Source organism: Ambystoma mexicanum, chromosome 13, assembly GCF_040938575.1.
Source record: "Ambystoma mexicanum isolate Mex_15411 chromosome 13, UKY_AmexF1_1, whole genome shotgun sequence".
In the NCBI taxonomy this organism is placed as follows: Eukaryota; Metazoa; Chordata; class Amphibia; order Caudata; family Ambystomatidae; genus Ambystoma; species Ambystoma mexicanum.
The window spans coordinates 745,514,925-745,531,742 of record NC_090938.1 but is presented as its reverse complement, the minus strand read 5'-3'; the positions used below and the strand labels follow the sequence as shown (position 1 = coordinate 745,531,742).

At 48.8% G+C, this 16,818-nt stretch overlaps 1 protein-coding gene across 4 annotated transcripts in view; it reads right to left on the bottom strand.

Moving 5' to 3' along the window:
* The window catches only part of LOC138521885 (E3 ubiquitin-protein ligase TRIM17-like), a 159,393-nt gene that overhangs the window by 125,402 nt on the left and 17,173 nt on the right, over positions 1–16,818 (bottom strand). For all 4 annotated transcript variants that reach the window (XR_011283154.1, XM_069635050.1, XM_069635051.1 and 1 more), the window contains exon 2: positions 13,329–13,424. Coding sequence is in view for 3 of the 4 variants with exons in the window: in XM_069635050.1 (XP_069491151.1) it covers positions 13,329–13,424 (96 nt within the window). In the remaining variant the exon portion in view is untranslated. The remainder of the gene's footprint in view (positions 1–13,328; positions 13,425–16,818) is intronic.

Below are 16,818 nucleotides of genomic sequence, written 5' to 3'. Positions count from 1 at the left end.
GACGGGGTGTGTGCTCTACTCTCTTAGTGGTGAGCGGGCACAGACAAGTGTGTGTCCTTTTTAGCTATACTCTTTTGGTGGGGGCAGGAAGCAACATCAGGAAGCAGTATTTTCTCTGGGCTCTCTCTCTCTCTCTCTGTATTTCTCCTGCTCCATACTGAAATGTGCTTCACAAAGTTATGTGTAGCTTAAAACGCCATCTCTCACTGGCTCTCTTGAAAGATGAAAACATTGCTCCAAATTTCTCTGTCATGCTCTGAGAGGTTAAACAAACAGAAAATGGTCAAGGCTACATTTAGTCACACTCCCCTCTTTTCTTAATTTGTAGCAAGTACCATGCAGCCTATTTTAGTTTTTCATAAAAATATCTGTTTTAATATTTCGGTACTAACCAATCTTGTACACATCTCTCTTTACAGGGAACACATATCTAAACAATTCTTTTATACACATTCATTTGGCCAGACAGAAAAAGGCCTTCAACATAATAGTTTATACAGTAAAAATAAAACAACATCTTTCTTAGACACAAAATCTGGACACTGTTGAATTACAGTGTCTTTTTCCAGTTCATTTCCTTAGTTGTATAGGGCCTGTCCTAGTTAGAGTAGTGCTGGTGGTTGCTATATAGAAAAGTCGACAGTGTGTTTCGGCCGTCTCGTCACCAACTGTGGTGTATTAGATAAGCGGCCTTCATCAGGACGATGACGTGATGTTCAATTACACAAGCATATGTGTATTGTGTCTTATTCAGTAGTGGCCTGTCCCGTTCTTTTAGCGGGTATAAACCCTATTATTGGGCAGAGTCCAAAAATGGAAAACAATGCGTCACCAATCTTAGGGAAGAAGACTGCAGCCACGAGTCTAAATGGTTGTGGGGATCCGGAATGCATGTCCCTGGGAATGGGAGTGAGGATCTTTTGGAGACCGACACCTTTGTCACACGAGACCCTCCACCCCACTACAGGCCGGTGTCCCGAGAGGGATGGTCGCAGAACAGCAGCAGAAACCGTCGCAGGTGAAAGCAGCCCCAGAGAAGGCCGGGTGCAGGAAAGAGGGCGCAGGCAGCAGCACCAAGCAAACCCAGGCCTTCACTGTCAGAGCGCTGATGAAGAACTCTGAGGTGAGTGGTCCGCTACGTTTACCCACATCTGAGGCCACCGCCATATACGCTGTCACAAGGCAGGGAAATAAGGGGTGGATGCTCTGAGAGGTGAAAGTGTAGCCTCAAATGGCTTCTCTGGGTGCGGTACGCCATGTTTTGGAATGAGCCTTTTGGCTTCGGCCGTTTTGGTGCAATACTTTGGGCGCAGAGCCCCTTTCGCCGCAGCCAGATTGGCGCAAAAACCAATTTGGCGCTGGCCTAACAAAGGGGCACAGGATAACAAACTAAATACGAACTGTGGGGTTCATAAATATATATATTGCCCCGACGAGGACAAGTTGCCCTGTGGACACGCGATGCGTATTGGGCAATAATGCCTTCCCTCGAGAGCAGTAATATCTCACATGTATGTACCTTACATATCGAACATATTTTCTATATTTGGCATGGAACTAGGCCCAGCCAAAATGCACTTCATCTTTGCACCTTTGCAGGGTTTGAAACTGAGATTCGATGAGAAGGAACTAAAATCAGCTCCTGGGTGTCGGGCATCACCTTGTAGGCAGGAGCACCGCAGCAGAACCAGGAGGTACCAGAGATGCTCCTTAAAATGTTTGTCCATTTTGTATGAACCATTGTGTTTAACCATTGTGTTTTATTAGATGTGTTCTAATTCTTCTTTATTAACATTCTCAAATACTCAAAGTTAATGTCAGATTTACATGTTTGGAAGGTACCAGTTGGCCCTAGGAGCCAGAAGTAGCTCCTGGAAGCTGTTGGTTTCAAGCTAACCAGGCCTTACTATGCTAGAAGCAGGATCTAAATAGCTTCCAGCTCCCCTCAATTTCGAACCCTGCCTTTGCATGAAAATGAAAAGCTGGAAAGAGCAATTGAGCTGAAAGCGCCTAGGTCATGCCATCCAGTTGGGAGAGATGACATGCATTTCAGAACCTAAGGTGAGTTTTCCCGGGGAGGTTTTCGCCTGGCTGTCACTCCCTCCTGTACAGGGACGAGGTGTGCAGCAGGTCACTTGCAGATCTCTCGCGAAGCAGGACATTTTGGTGTGGCTGTTTTGCTCAGCAGCCTACATAACAGGGCACAGCCACATTGATACAAAAGTCACTGCGCCAAAACATGCCGGCGCCTAACAGTCCCTGCGCCTGTCGGCTGTGCCCTAACGGCCGCGCCGAAACATCTGGCGCAAGAAAAGCTGTGCCAAAATATCCTGCTTCGTCTGGGTGTGCCTTGCTGGTGGTGTGGGTGTTGCTTTGTTGCCATCAAGTGGAAAAAAGTGTGAATTGATGTTACACAGACCTGCTAAGCATTATATACAGGATAATGTAAGGGTCAACCTCTGCACAGCAACGGAGGACCACTCCGTTACCAATGATAATGCCGGACACCGGTGCAGCGTGTAGACACGTCTTTAATTAACTTAACACTGAACTCCCCTTTCACCCCGGAATCCCTCCCTAGCCCTGCGTCACTTCCTTCCCCGCTTGGCCCAACGTGGTTCCTCCCCTAACCCAACAACAGCGATGGGCTGTGCTACAGTGCACAACATTACATCTCCCCCCATTTTAACACAATAGATAAACATTTTACCCCATCTCTTCAATCAGTCGTTGGGGTTTTATGCGAGATCGCTGAGGGAGTCTCTCTTGTCCTGGCGCTGCTGCCTCAGGATCATCACCGGGTCTGGCGGCCTAGTCCCCTGAGTCTGAGCTATTCCGGTCAGCTCGGGTGGGGTACCACGGGTGCGTGTCTTCACCTGGGCGTTTCCTGAAATGCAAGGTGTTTCATGTGATTGTCTTGCGAGACCCTCCTTGTGTCATCAGCATTGTTCCTCTCTTATGTGTTATGACAAACCGTTCAGGGGCAAAAGTGGGATCTTCCTTTCGACCTCTAGGTTGTCGCACTACCACCTGGTCTCCCACCTCTATGTTGTTTACCTTGGCTCACCGCCTGGCATCAGCCCTGTCCTTCATTTTCTTTTTCTCCTCCCGATAACGGGCCCAAGCCGGTTCTAGTGAGCTCTTGGGGAGAGCAATCGGGCCTTCTGGCAGTCGGGTACTGCCCTCCCAAACATGAGGTCAGCAGGACACACTCCCCTGGTGCTGTGCGGGGTGTGTCGGTACTCTCTGAGCAGCTGGTATAGGGTTTGTTCGAATGAGTTATTGGTGACGTTGGCCACCTGCAGAGAACGTTTGATGTTTGCCATGAATCGTACTGCAATTCAGTTGGCTTGTGGCCATAATGGTGTGATCCTCCTATGTTGAAAACCCATATACCTTGCAAAATTTGCAAAGTCCTGACTAGTAAATGGAGGACCATTGTTGAATTTGATGACTTTGGGGATTCCATCATATGTCGAGTGCCTCTGATCCAGCACAGGTATGACACAGGTGACAGATGTGGACTCAATCACCTGAAGGAGGGCATGGTGGTCCGTGATGACTGAACGCTTTTCCGTAAAGAAACAAATGAAAATACTCACAGGCCCACACAAGGGCCAGGCTCCCTTTCTCGGCCTGCAAGTATGCCTACTCCGTGTGCGTGAGGCTCCGGCTGGCGTATGCCACTATGTACTGGTTGTGTGGATTATCCTGGTCCTGTTGTGTCAGAATGGCACCCAGGCCGACTGGGCTGGCGTCCACCACCACCTCTGTGGTTCTGTCAGTGTGGAAATAAGCCATGTCCCTCTGCCTTGGAAATGCTATTACAGATGTTCTCAAAGGCTTCCTGGGATTCCTTTGTCCTTTGAAATGCCTGGTCCTGGTCACGTTTCGTGAGGTGTCTGAGAGGCGTACTAATGGTGGCGTAGTCCTGCAGGTATCTTGAGCAATAGCTAGAAAGCCAGAGGAACGAGCGTAGCTCAGACACATTCTGCGGTCTCGAGGCAGTGTTGAGCGCTGCTACTTTGTCATGGTCAGGTCGCATGCCTGGTTCAGAAAAGAGGTGTCTGAAAAATCTTAATGAGCCCTTGCGGAACACGCATTGTTTTGATCATTGTCAGCCCGGCTGCCTCAAGCGATAAACATACCCGGTGCAGTGCGGCATCATATTACTCTGTGGATCTTCCAAAGACCAGGACGTCATCAGAGTAATTTAAGCAGTTAGGGATGTGTCGTATGACCTTATGAAATTCGTCATGAAAGATTTCGTGTGCAGACGATATTCTGGTACTGAGGTGTTTATATCAGAATAGGCCCATATGTGTCACGAATGTGGTGATGTATCTCGACTCGGGGATAATTTCTAGCTGGTGATATCCCTTTGTGAGGTCTAGTTTCGAGAACACCTTTGCTCCGTGGAGTAAGTGAACCATGTCTGTGATTTGAGGCACCTGATGTCTCTCTCTTTGTACCGCCTCATTTGCCCTTCTCATATCTACACATAGCCGGATGGACCCTTCGGCTGCTTTTTTGGGGACCGGTACTATGGGGGATACCCAGGGCGTGGGCTCTATGGCGAGTTCAATGACGTGTTGGTCCAATAGTTTCTTGAGTTCGTCCTCCACCTGTTTCTGTATGTTGACCAATATGCCCCGATAGTGATGGGCTATCGGCTTGACGTCGGGGTCTATATGAAGTTGTATTTTGCAGTTTCTGAGCTTTTGCCGAGCCCTTTGAACAGTTTTGTGAATGTCCTTTCAATGTCCAAAAAGAGGTCAGGGCATGCCTCTGCAAGAAAGAACACGGCATGATAACCTGTCCTGTGGGAATGTACCCACTCAGTCTTCAGCCACATGTTTCACCTCACTGTACCTTTCACAAAGGAGGGATATCCATTTGCATATCAGTCTTTGTCCTGCACTCTTGAGCAGTCCAGCACTAGGCAATCCTCCTTTGAACAAGTGTACCAACAGCAACCCCAGACACGTGTTTCGGCTTAGTCGGGACTCATCAGTGAGGTGGAACTGTGCCTCTCTGAGCACAGTGAGCAAGGGGTCCACGTCTGGATAACACTAGGTAACTTAGGGTGACCAACACCAAGTTCCTTTTACTTTAAAAAGAGGTCAGGACGCCCCTCTGCATGAAAGAACACGGCATGATAACCTGTTCTGTTGGAATGAACCCACTCAGTCCGCAGCCACATGTTTTACCTCACTGTACCTTTCACAAAGGAGGAATACCCATTTGCATATCAGTCTTTGTCCCGTCCACTTGAGCAGCCCAGCACTGAAATGCTAGGCAATCCTCCTTTGAACAAGAGTACCAAACCAACAGCAACCCCAGACAGGTGTTTTCAACTGGTTGGGGACGTGTACCAGCCCCATGTCTACTGCGGTCTTGAAGCTGAGGATACACCCACTCTTGGTCTCTGTCTTGAGCACGTGGAGCTGGAGACGTGTTGCATGTGCTTTGTGTGAGCATACAGTAAATTACTCCTCGGCATGGCAGGGGTGTTGTGGACCGATACAGCTAGATGTCTATTGTCGACCGTCTTAGCTTTGGGGCTGTGGGAGCCTGTTGTATGCCTCCTCACTTAGGATGTTTACCGTTGTCGAGGAGGAACTCAGCGGGGATCTCATTAATGTGCATGATCAGCGTTGGGCTATGCTCCTTAGCCACATAATTGTTCAGTGTCCATATGTAGCCCTTTTTCCTCTGATCATCTTTGGACGATACAGAGTCACTGCTTGGCGCGGATCGTACTTCTATGTAGCGGACATGTCGCCTGGAGCACCACTGTCTGTGTCCATCAGATGCTTGTTGTTCACTGCAGGGGTATGATCTGGTGCTCTTGTGGTCATCCAGCCTGTATCTTCTTGTCTCACTTCCAGTCCCGGCCTCGTGTGAGCTTGCCTGCGTGGCTCTCCACCTCTCTTACTATGGAATGGCATCCACAGCAGGTCTCTATGCTATTGTTCCATTATCTGTAACTTTCGGGTGACTCCTTATATCTCTGACCCCCATTTATGCCTTTTGTTACTTTCATAGGACGCCCCATGTCGGATTTCCAGCTCATCCACCTGGCTGTGGATGTCTAATCTCTCCCGCCTCCATGTACTCTCAATGGATGTCGTGTATCTCTCCCCTCCAGCTCTGCTCCCCGTACTCTCAGGGGATGTCTCGTATCCCTCCCCTCAAGCTCTGCTCCCCGTACTCTCAGTCGATGTCTTATATCTCTGCCCTCCAGCTCTGCTCCCCGTACTCTCAGGGGATGTCTCGTATCTCTCCCCTCCAACTCTGCTCTCTTCTGCTTCCTCGCCTTGAATCAGCTGTTCTGCACGCTCTGTATATTTGCGGTCCTTACTTCAGCTGAATACGTGTTTTTCCCGAAGGTAAGCCACTGGGGCTCACATCTCCAGCATTGGCCCCAATATCATGCCAATAATTTCATTCTGTGTGCGAGCACTACTGTTTCTGAATTGTTTGCCGTGGATGGAATGCTCTGCATAATTGAAGTGCTTTGTTCACTATGGTCACGGAATGCTGTTTGACCGTTTATCACTTGTTTTTTTAACCTGTTGCCTTACAATTCAAGGGCACCTCCGTTTCATCCCATATGGCCCTGTGGCACTCGGCCACTTCCAAGATGGCGGTTTGCTTACTGCATTAAATCCTGCTGCATTGACTTCCTTCAGCGAGCCATCCCCATTGGCTACTTTGTTTCCTTCTTCAACCAATGGGGGGCACCGGGAGGCCGGAGCCGGCCCTTCCTCAAAAGCCTGCATCTAAGGCCCCTGTCTATTCCATGTCCGCTACCAGAACGCTACTTGAGGTATTTTCTTGTCACCCCTGCACTGGAACTTCCTTGACGCTGCGACCTCACTCTACCTTGAAATCTGGACTTCCATAACACTTCCTCCATAACTATGGGTACATTCCCTACTCCTGGCACGCTTCTACCCTCTTGTGCCTCAGCCCCCCCTCTCTGCTTGTGCCCCATGTTTGCACCTCTGATTACACTGCGTGTTCACACCCACTTCTAACTTCTGTATCTGGGTACTTTCCAAATTTGGCTGCGTTTTCATGCATTTAGCTTAATTCAAATTTGGCTGTGTTTTCATGCATTTAGCTTAATTCAAATTTGTCTGTGTTTTCATGCATTTAGCTTAATTCAAATGTGGCTTTGTTTTCATGCAATTTAGCTTAATTCAGATTTGGCTGTGTTTTCATGTATTTAGCATTATTCAAATTTGGCGGTGTTTTCATGCAGTTGGCTTAGTTGCAATCATCTTTATTGCCTATCCTTACCTCTCTTTCTATCCTTTTTCTCTAACTCCCGCCTGGTTGCCTGTATGCTTGCCTGTTGTATCTCGCCCCCCGCTGTTGTTTGGTTAGATGTCTGCTTATTTAAATCCCTCTTCTTGCTGTCCCCTCCTTTCTCCTCTCCCCCCTCCCTTCACTGTATCCTTAGCACTTACTCTATCAGAAATGTCGCCCGACCTGTATGATAGCAACTTGTTTGTGTCATGAACCACAGGACGCGCCCCTTTTGGACTTCCTGGTCCTTATCACAACGGTACTAGCACTCCCTGGTACTCCCAACATGGCCGTCTAACGTGAAACGCCTTCTTGGTCTACACGTCGGACGTAGCGTAGACCGCGCCCCCGCAGCCCTGCACGTCTCAATGCTATTGCGAAGTAGCGACTAGACGTGTGCTCCGTAGTTCGCTGAATAGTTATCCTGGTTCCTGGCCTTTCCACTTCCATTCCTTGTCCCTCTCCCTTCTTTCTTGCTTCCTGGACTCGTGTGCCGTGTTGCGCATCTTCTTCGTTTCCCGGATCCACGGAGTATTGCATCCCGGAACTTTGAACGCACGCTGGAGTCGGAAGAGACTCGTGCAGGCTTATACAAGACCAGGCCCATCCGCAAGAAGACACCGCCCAAGATATCCTGCAAAGATCGGTCTCAGGTGAGAAGGGGGGAATTCCGTGACAGTTTTGAGACGCCTACCGACCGAACTCGAAGTTGACATGGAAGCGGCCGTTCAGGATCTGATGCGTGGCATGCAAGAACTAACAACCGAGGTACAGAATTTAAAAGCGGAAAATGCCGCTCTCAAACAATTAGTTCTATCCCGTGATTCTGCCACAAAGGAAAGTGTATTGCTGGGCGGCATTGTTGACAAATACGATGGGTCGGCAAAAACCCTTCGTGGATTCCTGGACTCATGTTTGGTCCACTTTACTTTTAAGCCCTACTACTTTTCGACTCCCAGGGCTAAGGTGGGTTTCATAATTTCTCACCTTTCCGGAAATGCCTTAACCTGGGCTATGCCCTTAGTCAATTCCGGCGACGCTCTCCTGGATGACTACGAAGGTTTCATACGGGCCCTTAAAACCATGTTTGACCGCCCAGAGCAGGTCTATAGTGCCCAGGAACGCCTGTTAGACTTTCAGCAGGGATCCCAGGATATGCTCACGTTTGTAACCCGATTCAAGCAATTGGCCAAAGAAGCTGACTGGTCTCCTGAAGCAAGTTTTACCCTTTTCAGAAGAGGACTGAATGAGGAGATCAAAGATGAGTTGGCCAGATTGGCTCGCCTAAGCTCATTCCAGGCACTTATGGACCTTGCCATGCAACTAGATTTTCGTATCCAGGAAAGGAAGGCAGAGAAGAAAAAATCCAGAGTAACGCCACTGAAGGTGTCCTTTGAGAGTACCTCCAAGACTGACACAACCCAGGGTCAGTCACTGAACCAGAACCTATGCAGATAGGAGCCTTCCGTGGACCCATATCCCCGCAAGAGAGGATGAGAAGGATTCATACGGGGTTATGCATGTATTGTGCCTCGGATAAACACCTGGTTAGGGAATGTCCTCTAGCCCCTCCTCAGCGTTCGGGAAACGCCAGCTCCCGATCCTAGGTGGAGCAAGGCTTCGGGAGAGAGATGTTTGCTCCACGTCTATTCCATCCTTGAACTCTCCTGGACAAAACAACCTAGTGATTCTACAGGCCTTCCTATCGCCCTCCAGGAATAAGACCTATTCCGTTTTGGCCTTGGTTGACTGCAGAGCTATGGGAATATTCATTGATCAAGATTGGGTTTTTAGTCATCACATTCCATACGAGACACGAAGCACCATGCAGCCGGTGGAAGCAATCGATGGAAGACCCCTCACTTCAGGACCCATAAGCCTGCAGACTAAAGAGATCCAGCTTTCGATAAACCATCACCAAGAGCTGATTAGATTCGACATCATCAAGTCGGCTCATTACCCCATGGTATTGGGTATGCCCTGGTTACAGAAACATAATCCGTATATCAACTGGACAGCAGGATCCCTATTCCTCGGCTCAGAGTTTTGTATGTCTCACTGTCTATTCCTGGATCCCTCCTCGACACCTTCCAAAGAACCACCAATAGACCAGCAAGTACCACTCATGGTTTTCAATATCATACAGGTCCCTAAGGCCTATCAGGGATATGCTGATGTGTTTTCAACTGCCATAGTTCAGGCTCTACCCCCTCACAGACCTGAAGACTGCGCCATAGACACAGAGCCCTCAGCAGTGATTCCCTTTGGGAGGATGTTCATCCTTTCACGAACCCTGACTCCCAGTGAGACACATTACTCCGTCCTGGAAAAGGAACTGTTAGCCATCCGCCAAGCCTTCACAGAATGGCGACATCTACTTCTGGGAGCTAGATATCCAGTCCAGGTCCGCATGGACCATCGGAATCTTCAAATTCTACAGTCCTTGGAGTGTAGGAACAGTCATCAGGCCCGTTGGGCCTTCTTCTTTGCCCAGTACCAGTTCCTCATCAGTCATGTTCCTGGATCACAAAACCTGATTGCTGACACCTTATCTCGACGTCCAGACTGCGAAACTACTGAAGATAGGGACTATCCTAAGAGTTTCCCCACACGATTTTTGTAGCTCAAGCAGTCAGTCTCCTGGAAGAAATTCAGATGCAAACCCAATCCTCTGAGCTCTGGAAGGATATTCCAGGGAAGAATCAATGGAATCTGAGAATCAAGGACGGATATTTGTTCAAGGATAATGCTCTAGTCATCCCTACACAGAAATTACAACAAAGGATAATAAACCTCTGCCATGATACCCTTCACTCCGGACATCGTGGCATCACCAACACCCTCCGCCTCATACAAAGACAATTTTGGTGGCCTAGAATGAAAACTGACGTGCAGCTGTACATCCGACCCTGTGCTATCTGTAGTCAAAACAAACACGATAACAAGAGACCGGCGGGTCTTCTGCTGCAACCTACACTACCAACAAGGCCATGGGAATTCATCGCTACAGACTTCATTGTGGAATTGCCATCTTCCAGAGGATACACTACTATCATGGTCACCATTGACTTGTTCACTCATATGGCTCATTTTACACCCCTATGTAAGCTACCATCCTCATCTGAACTCGCTGGAATCTTCCTGGAACATATATTCCGTCTTCATGGACTTCCTTCCAAGATCATATCAGACCAAGGACCTCAATACGTCTCACAATTCTGGAAACATCTCTGTCGCATTTTAGGAATCCAACGCGCTCTCTCATCAGGTTATCACCCTCAAACCAACGGGGCCACAGAACGTGCTAACCAGACCCTGGAACAATACCTTCGATGTTTCGCCACCAAGGTTCAGGACGACTGGTCGCTCCTGATACCCGTGGCTGAATTCGCTTACAACAATTCCGATCACTCAGCACTTAAGACCAGCCCCTTTTATTGCAGCCAAGGATTCCATCCATCGGTTTTACCCTCTGTTCTTCCACATCCCACACCGGTACCTACTGTCGACTCCTGGATCGAAACACTCATCAACATACACAAGGAAGCCAAGGAACACTTAGAGAAGGCCAGAACACATACTAAGAGATATGCAGATTCCAAAAGAAGACCAGGGCCTTCTTATGCAGTTGGTGATCAAGTCTGGTTGTCCTCGAAATTACTACCCCGACATTTACGGCCAAACAAATTGGCCCCCCGGTACTATGGTCCATTTCCCATCAAGAAAATCATAAATCCAGTCTCATACCGGCTCAAGCTACCAGTCTCCTGGAAGAAAATTCACCCAGTTTTTCACACTTCTTTATTAAAACCTGTTAGACGATCCTCTGCACACCAGAACACTGCTCACATCTCCCCTACACCTTCCTCGGGTTCCCACACGACTCCCTCCAGGGTTCGAGGCTCATGTGATTCGGTTTACCCAAAGGACCGAAAGTTCCGTACCAGGTACAATTTACGGGCTCGGTTGCAGCCCTTCCTGCATTGGCAGTTGCCATGGAGAACATACAGCAGAAGGGGCGGCGGAACACCTCCACGCCGATCGTTCACTTGCTCACTTGATTCAGAGCGGCGTTTCCCACGTGACCTTGGTGGACGTCACATGACCCCGAAAAGCACAGTATATAAAGCCTGATGCAAGGAGCACTCATCGCTTCTCAGCTGTCTTTAGACCCTGTTTGGCGCTACGTTTGGACAAACACTACTGGTTTATCTTGATCTTGGAACTCTCACCTGGACTCCTTCGGATTACCCTTCTGTACCTTTGCTTGGAACTGCTTACCTATTACTGGATTTTGACACGTCCCTCACTTTGTCTTCGGATCATCCCTTGGTACCTTGTTGAACTTTTACGCTATTTCCCTCTTGGGATTCAAGTTACAGGTGGCTTATCCTGTATCCACGCTTGCCTGCGTCCCTCTTGTTCTAGGGACCGCTTCATCTGAGTCTCGAACCTCCCTCCTAGGTTTCCTGGGTTTTCCAAACACTGGATAGGTAAGACCATTCAGATCCTTTGATTCTTGTGATTTATATTGTAATTGCCTGGTACTTAACCTCGTTCTTTTTGCAGCAGCATCGGTGTTCCAGAGGTTCCGTGGATCCGGGAAGTAACATCTCCCACCTGTGGCCCCAAAGGTCACACAGCGGGTTTCTTTTGGTTTCCCTGTGCGTCACTTGGGGACGGAGGTCTCAACGGTCTACACGACACTCAAGTCAGAACAAAACCCTACATCCGATCCTCCCGGATATTCTGCAGACCCACTCCTGTGGTTTTGGACAACCAACTGGAATATGAAGTGTCCCGAATATGCGACTCCAGGTATAAACGGGGTCAGCTTCAATACCTGGTTGAATGGAAAGGATATCCTCCTAGCGAAAGAACTTGGGAACCACTTTCTAATCTGAATACCCCTCGATTGCTCAGAAGATATCATCTCATACACCCGGGCAAACCTGGTGGAACAGGTCTTCGGAGGAGGCATGCTGTCATGAACCACAGGACGCGCCCCTTTTGGACTTCCTGGTCCTTATCACAATGGTACTAGCACTCCCTGGTACTCCCAACATGGCCGTCTAACGTGAAACGCCTTCCTCGGTCTACACGTCGGACGTAGCGTATTCTACTAATAGACAGCGCCCCCGCGGCCCCGCGCGTCTCAATGCTATTGCGAAGTAGCGACTAGACGTGTGCTCTGTAGTTCGCAGAATGGTTATCCTGGTTCCTGGCCTTTCCACTCCCATTCCTTGTCCCTCTCCCTTCTTTCTTGCTTCCTGGACTCGTGTGCCATGTTGCGCACCTTCTTCGTTTCCCGGATCCTCGGAATATTGCATCCCGGAACTTTGAACGCACGCTGGAGTAGGAAGAGACTCGTGCAGGCTTATACAAGACCAGGTCCGTCCGCAAGAAGACACCGCCCAAGATATCCTGCAAAGATCGGTCTCAGGTGAGAAGGGGGGAATTCCGTGACAGTTTATCTCCCCCCCCCTCACTTGTTTTTTCCTCCCTCTCCCCCTCCAGCACTATCTGAATTGTCGTCAGGCTTAGTAGGATAGTTGCTTGTTTTGTTCTCCTTCTCCCTGCTCCCCTCCCCCCCACCTCTTGTTAAATTCCGGCACTATCAAAATTGTTATCAGGCCTAGTAAGGTAGCTGCTTGTCTGTCTCATTCTCCTTCTCATCCCCCCTCCTTATCACTGTCAAAAGCTCTTGCACTATCTGAAATGTCACCAGGCCAAGTATGATAGTTAATTTCACATTCTTAATGTATCAAGGACTAATAAGAATGTCACTGTATTCTCCCTTGTTCCCTCCCTGCCTTGAAGCGCGTTTAAAAAAATTGTGCATAGGCGCTATATAAATAAACAATGAATTCAATTCAATTCAATTCAAATCAATACTCTCGGGGGATGTCTCACATCTCAGCCATCCAGCACTGTTCCATGGACTCTCAAAGGCACCCTCGTGCCTCTCTGCCCCGAGCCTCTCTACACATATATGAAGCCATTGCTCTCACCTCGAGCTCAGATGCTTTCCTGCCTTCTTCCTCTACCCACTCCTGCAGGTCCTTCAGCTCTTTTTTCAGATGCTCCATCTGGCTGTAAAGTTTATCCTACAAGAATAAAACCAGTTTGTTAGTCAAAAGATTTCCTGTAAATAAATAATCTACACAGACAACAAGACAGAAGGGTCCCAGGACAGCCTAGCTTGTTCCCTACACCTGTATATTGTCTATGAAGAAAGCCCCCTGTATTTTCTCTTAAGCACACTTACAGTCTAGAGTGTATGCTCCCTCAGACTCCTAGGTGCTCCCATAAGCTAATGGAGTCTGTAAAGAATGCTCCCTCAGACTTCTAGCTTCCCCCAGAGGCTAATGGACAGTCTATAAAGAATGCTCCCTCAGACTCCTAGGTGCTCCCATAGGCTAATGGACAGTCTAGAGTGTATGCTCCCTCAGACTCCTAGGTGCTCCCATAGGCTAATGGACAGTCTATAAAGAATGCTCCCTCAGACTCCTAGGTGCTCCCATAGGCTAATGGACATTCTATGAAGAATGCTCCTTCAGACTCCTAGGTGCTCCCATAGGCTAATGTACAGACTATAAAGAATGCTCCCTCAGACTCCTAGCTTGCTTCTCCCACAGGTTAATGTATAGTCTATAACAGAGGTCTTCAAACTGTGGGGTGGGCCCCCACAGAGGGGCGAGCTGCATCCCAGGGGGGGCGCGAGAGCCCAGCATGAATGTAAAAAAACAACTAAAACATGTTTTTTTTTTTTTTAGATTAGAGGAAATGGGCAGTGGCGGCTCACATGGTCGGACTGGACCATAAAACTGTCTCACGCACCAATGAAAATGCAGCCCGCAGGTGCAAATGGATATTCATTTCTTTAGTCACAGACTGTTTGAATAGTACCCAAGGGGGTGTTTTTTGTTAAGCAAATCGTGATATTTAAAGAATTTTCATTCAGCAACAATGGTCAAAACTACCAGCTGCATAGTTAAGTAACTTATCAAACTGGCCCACATTGGCCAAAAAAGTGGCCGTTTTGACTGGCCTAAACTAGCATTTTGCATTTTTGGTACGGGCATTGCATTATTGCCCTATAAGCCAGTCCGAACCTGGCGGCTCATCCATAATTTCTACCATCCCTCCCCACATTCCCCCCCAGAAGTGTACACAATATCGCTAGTACCAATGACACCAATCTAGGTGGTCCTACCACTCCTAGCCACAATCCCACACCATCCACCCCTTGCAACAAAACCATCCATCAAACTATACCCTCCATGGGGATCACTAGACTTAATAGACTTAGAGCCAGAACCAGTTCCTACCACCAAGTACCCAAACCCTCTGCAACCAAAGACACTGGTACCAAAACAACGGTCACTCCAACCAATAGACCACTCAAAGACTTTTCGAAAAAACACACCACACCATCCACAGATTCCAAAACCTTGACTCTGCTCCCTAACCTAGTAATCACCCCCCCCCCATCTAGCCCTCCCCCACGATCAGAGGCGCTCTCATCAATGCTCGATCTCTTGGTGCACATGCCATAGAAATCCATGACCTCATCGTGGATCAACAACTTGACATACTAGCAATCACCGAAACATGGTTACACCCTGCTGCAGGCCCCCTTCTAGCCATTGCCTTACCCTCAGGGTACAGTATCCTTAGAACAGATAGGAACAACCTCGGAGTGTTTGCCGAGTGTTTGGCAGCAAAAAAGGAGAAGGAGAAGCTCTGTTGGAGTCTGTTCTTTGTTTCTACATTTGGAACCCTTAAGAACCACCCACAGACGCGGAGCGTAGCGGAGTGTTTGCCGAGTGTTTGGCAGCAAAAAAGGAGAAGGAGAAGCTCTGTTGGAGTCTGTTCTTTGTTTCTACATTTGGAACCCTTAAGAACCACCCACAGACGCGGAGCGTAGCGGAGTGTTTGCCGAGTGTTTGGCAGCAAAAAAGGAGAAGGAGAAGCTCTGTTGGAGTCTGTTCTTTGTTTCTACATTTGGAACCCTTAAGAACCACCCACAGACGCGGAGCGTAGCGGAGTGTTTGCCGAGTGTTTGGCAGCAAAAAAGGAGAAGGAGAAGCTCTGTTGGAGTCTGTTCTTTGTTTCTACATTTGGAACCCTTAAGAACCACCCACAGACGCGGAGCGTAGCGGAGTGTTTGCCGAGTGTTTGGCAGCAAAAAAGGAGAAGGAGAAGCTCTGTTGGAGTCTGTTCTTTGTTTCTACATTTGGAACCCTTAAGAACCACCCACAGACGCGGAGCTTAGCGGAGTGTTTGCCGAGTGTTCGCCGATGTGCGAGCAAATGGACCTTGAGACATCAGGAGACATGCACTCAAGAACACGGAGTAAGGTACGTGCACTAGATGTCTTGGCAGAAAAACAGTCTCTTAACGCATCATTAGCCACCACTCTTATCCCACCTAGCATAAAGACTGGCATAAAAGGCATTGGGAAACAATGCAAAAAACTGCCATCTAATTCAAGCCTCAATAAAGTTTGTAATACCATCACAAATGGAAACACCTCCCCAATCCCGCTAAACAACTGCTCCTCACCTTCTCCGGATGCTTGCGCGGCGCCTGGAGGGTCGCCGGCATGTTTTGAGGAGGCGTGTGACTGTCGCCGCGGCTCCGGCGCCCTCTGTGATGGGGTGTTCGCCGGGGCTGTGGTCGGTGTGCGGCGCGGCCAGTGGGAGAGGCGGGCCGAGGGGGTTGTGGTCGTAGGCGTGGAGGAGCCGCCTGCGATTGCCGAGTTGGTGGCGAGCGTTGACGTGGGCGCCGTCCGTGTGGCTCCCTGCAGTGGAGAGGAGACGAGCTGTGGGCCGTGCACGGAGCCCCTGTGCTCTGCCGCGGTCTCACGGCCAGCGGAGGCGGACGGCCCGAGAGAAGCGGACGCTGAGCCCCGTGGTTGCGAGGGGACGCGCGGCTCGATGCCGAGCATGGGCGGAGTCATTCAGGAGCTCGAACTGGCCTTGTGTGCTGCGGACGCAGAGAGAGGAATTAACTCTCTCGTGTCCGGAGAAGAGGAAAGCCAAAATGAAAGGCTCCCGACTACAGAAAAGCACAGGCAAACAGGACCAGCTGAAACAAACAACTTGACCTTGCAAATGTCTCCGGAGATAGCTCAAGCAGCCTCTCACCCCCTCCAACCACTAAATGTTCTAAATGAAAACAAAGTGCCTAAATCTTCAAATGGAAACACACATCCCAAAGTTCCAAAAAAAAGTATTAGCATAAAAAAGTTGGTCACTAATGCAGATGGTGGCCAAGATAAAGGACTGGAAGCTTACGGCACGTCAGAGATTGGCACTCTTAGATGGCACTTTAATGGAAAAATTGCACCCTTAGAAAAAAGCAAAATTGCAAATAGTGACAAAATCGAAATTTCCAGTGCAAGAACCGTGCCTAAAGAAAGCAATACACCTCTCATAGGAAACGTGACCACTGAAATAACAGACGACGACCTATTAAACAACATAGTAGAGATTA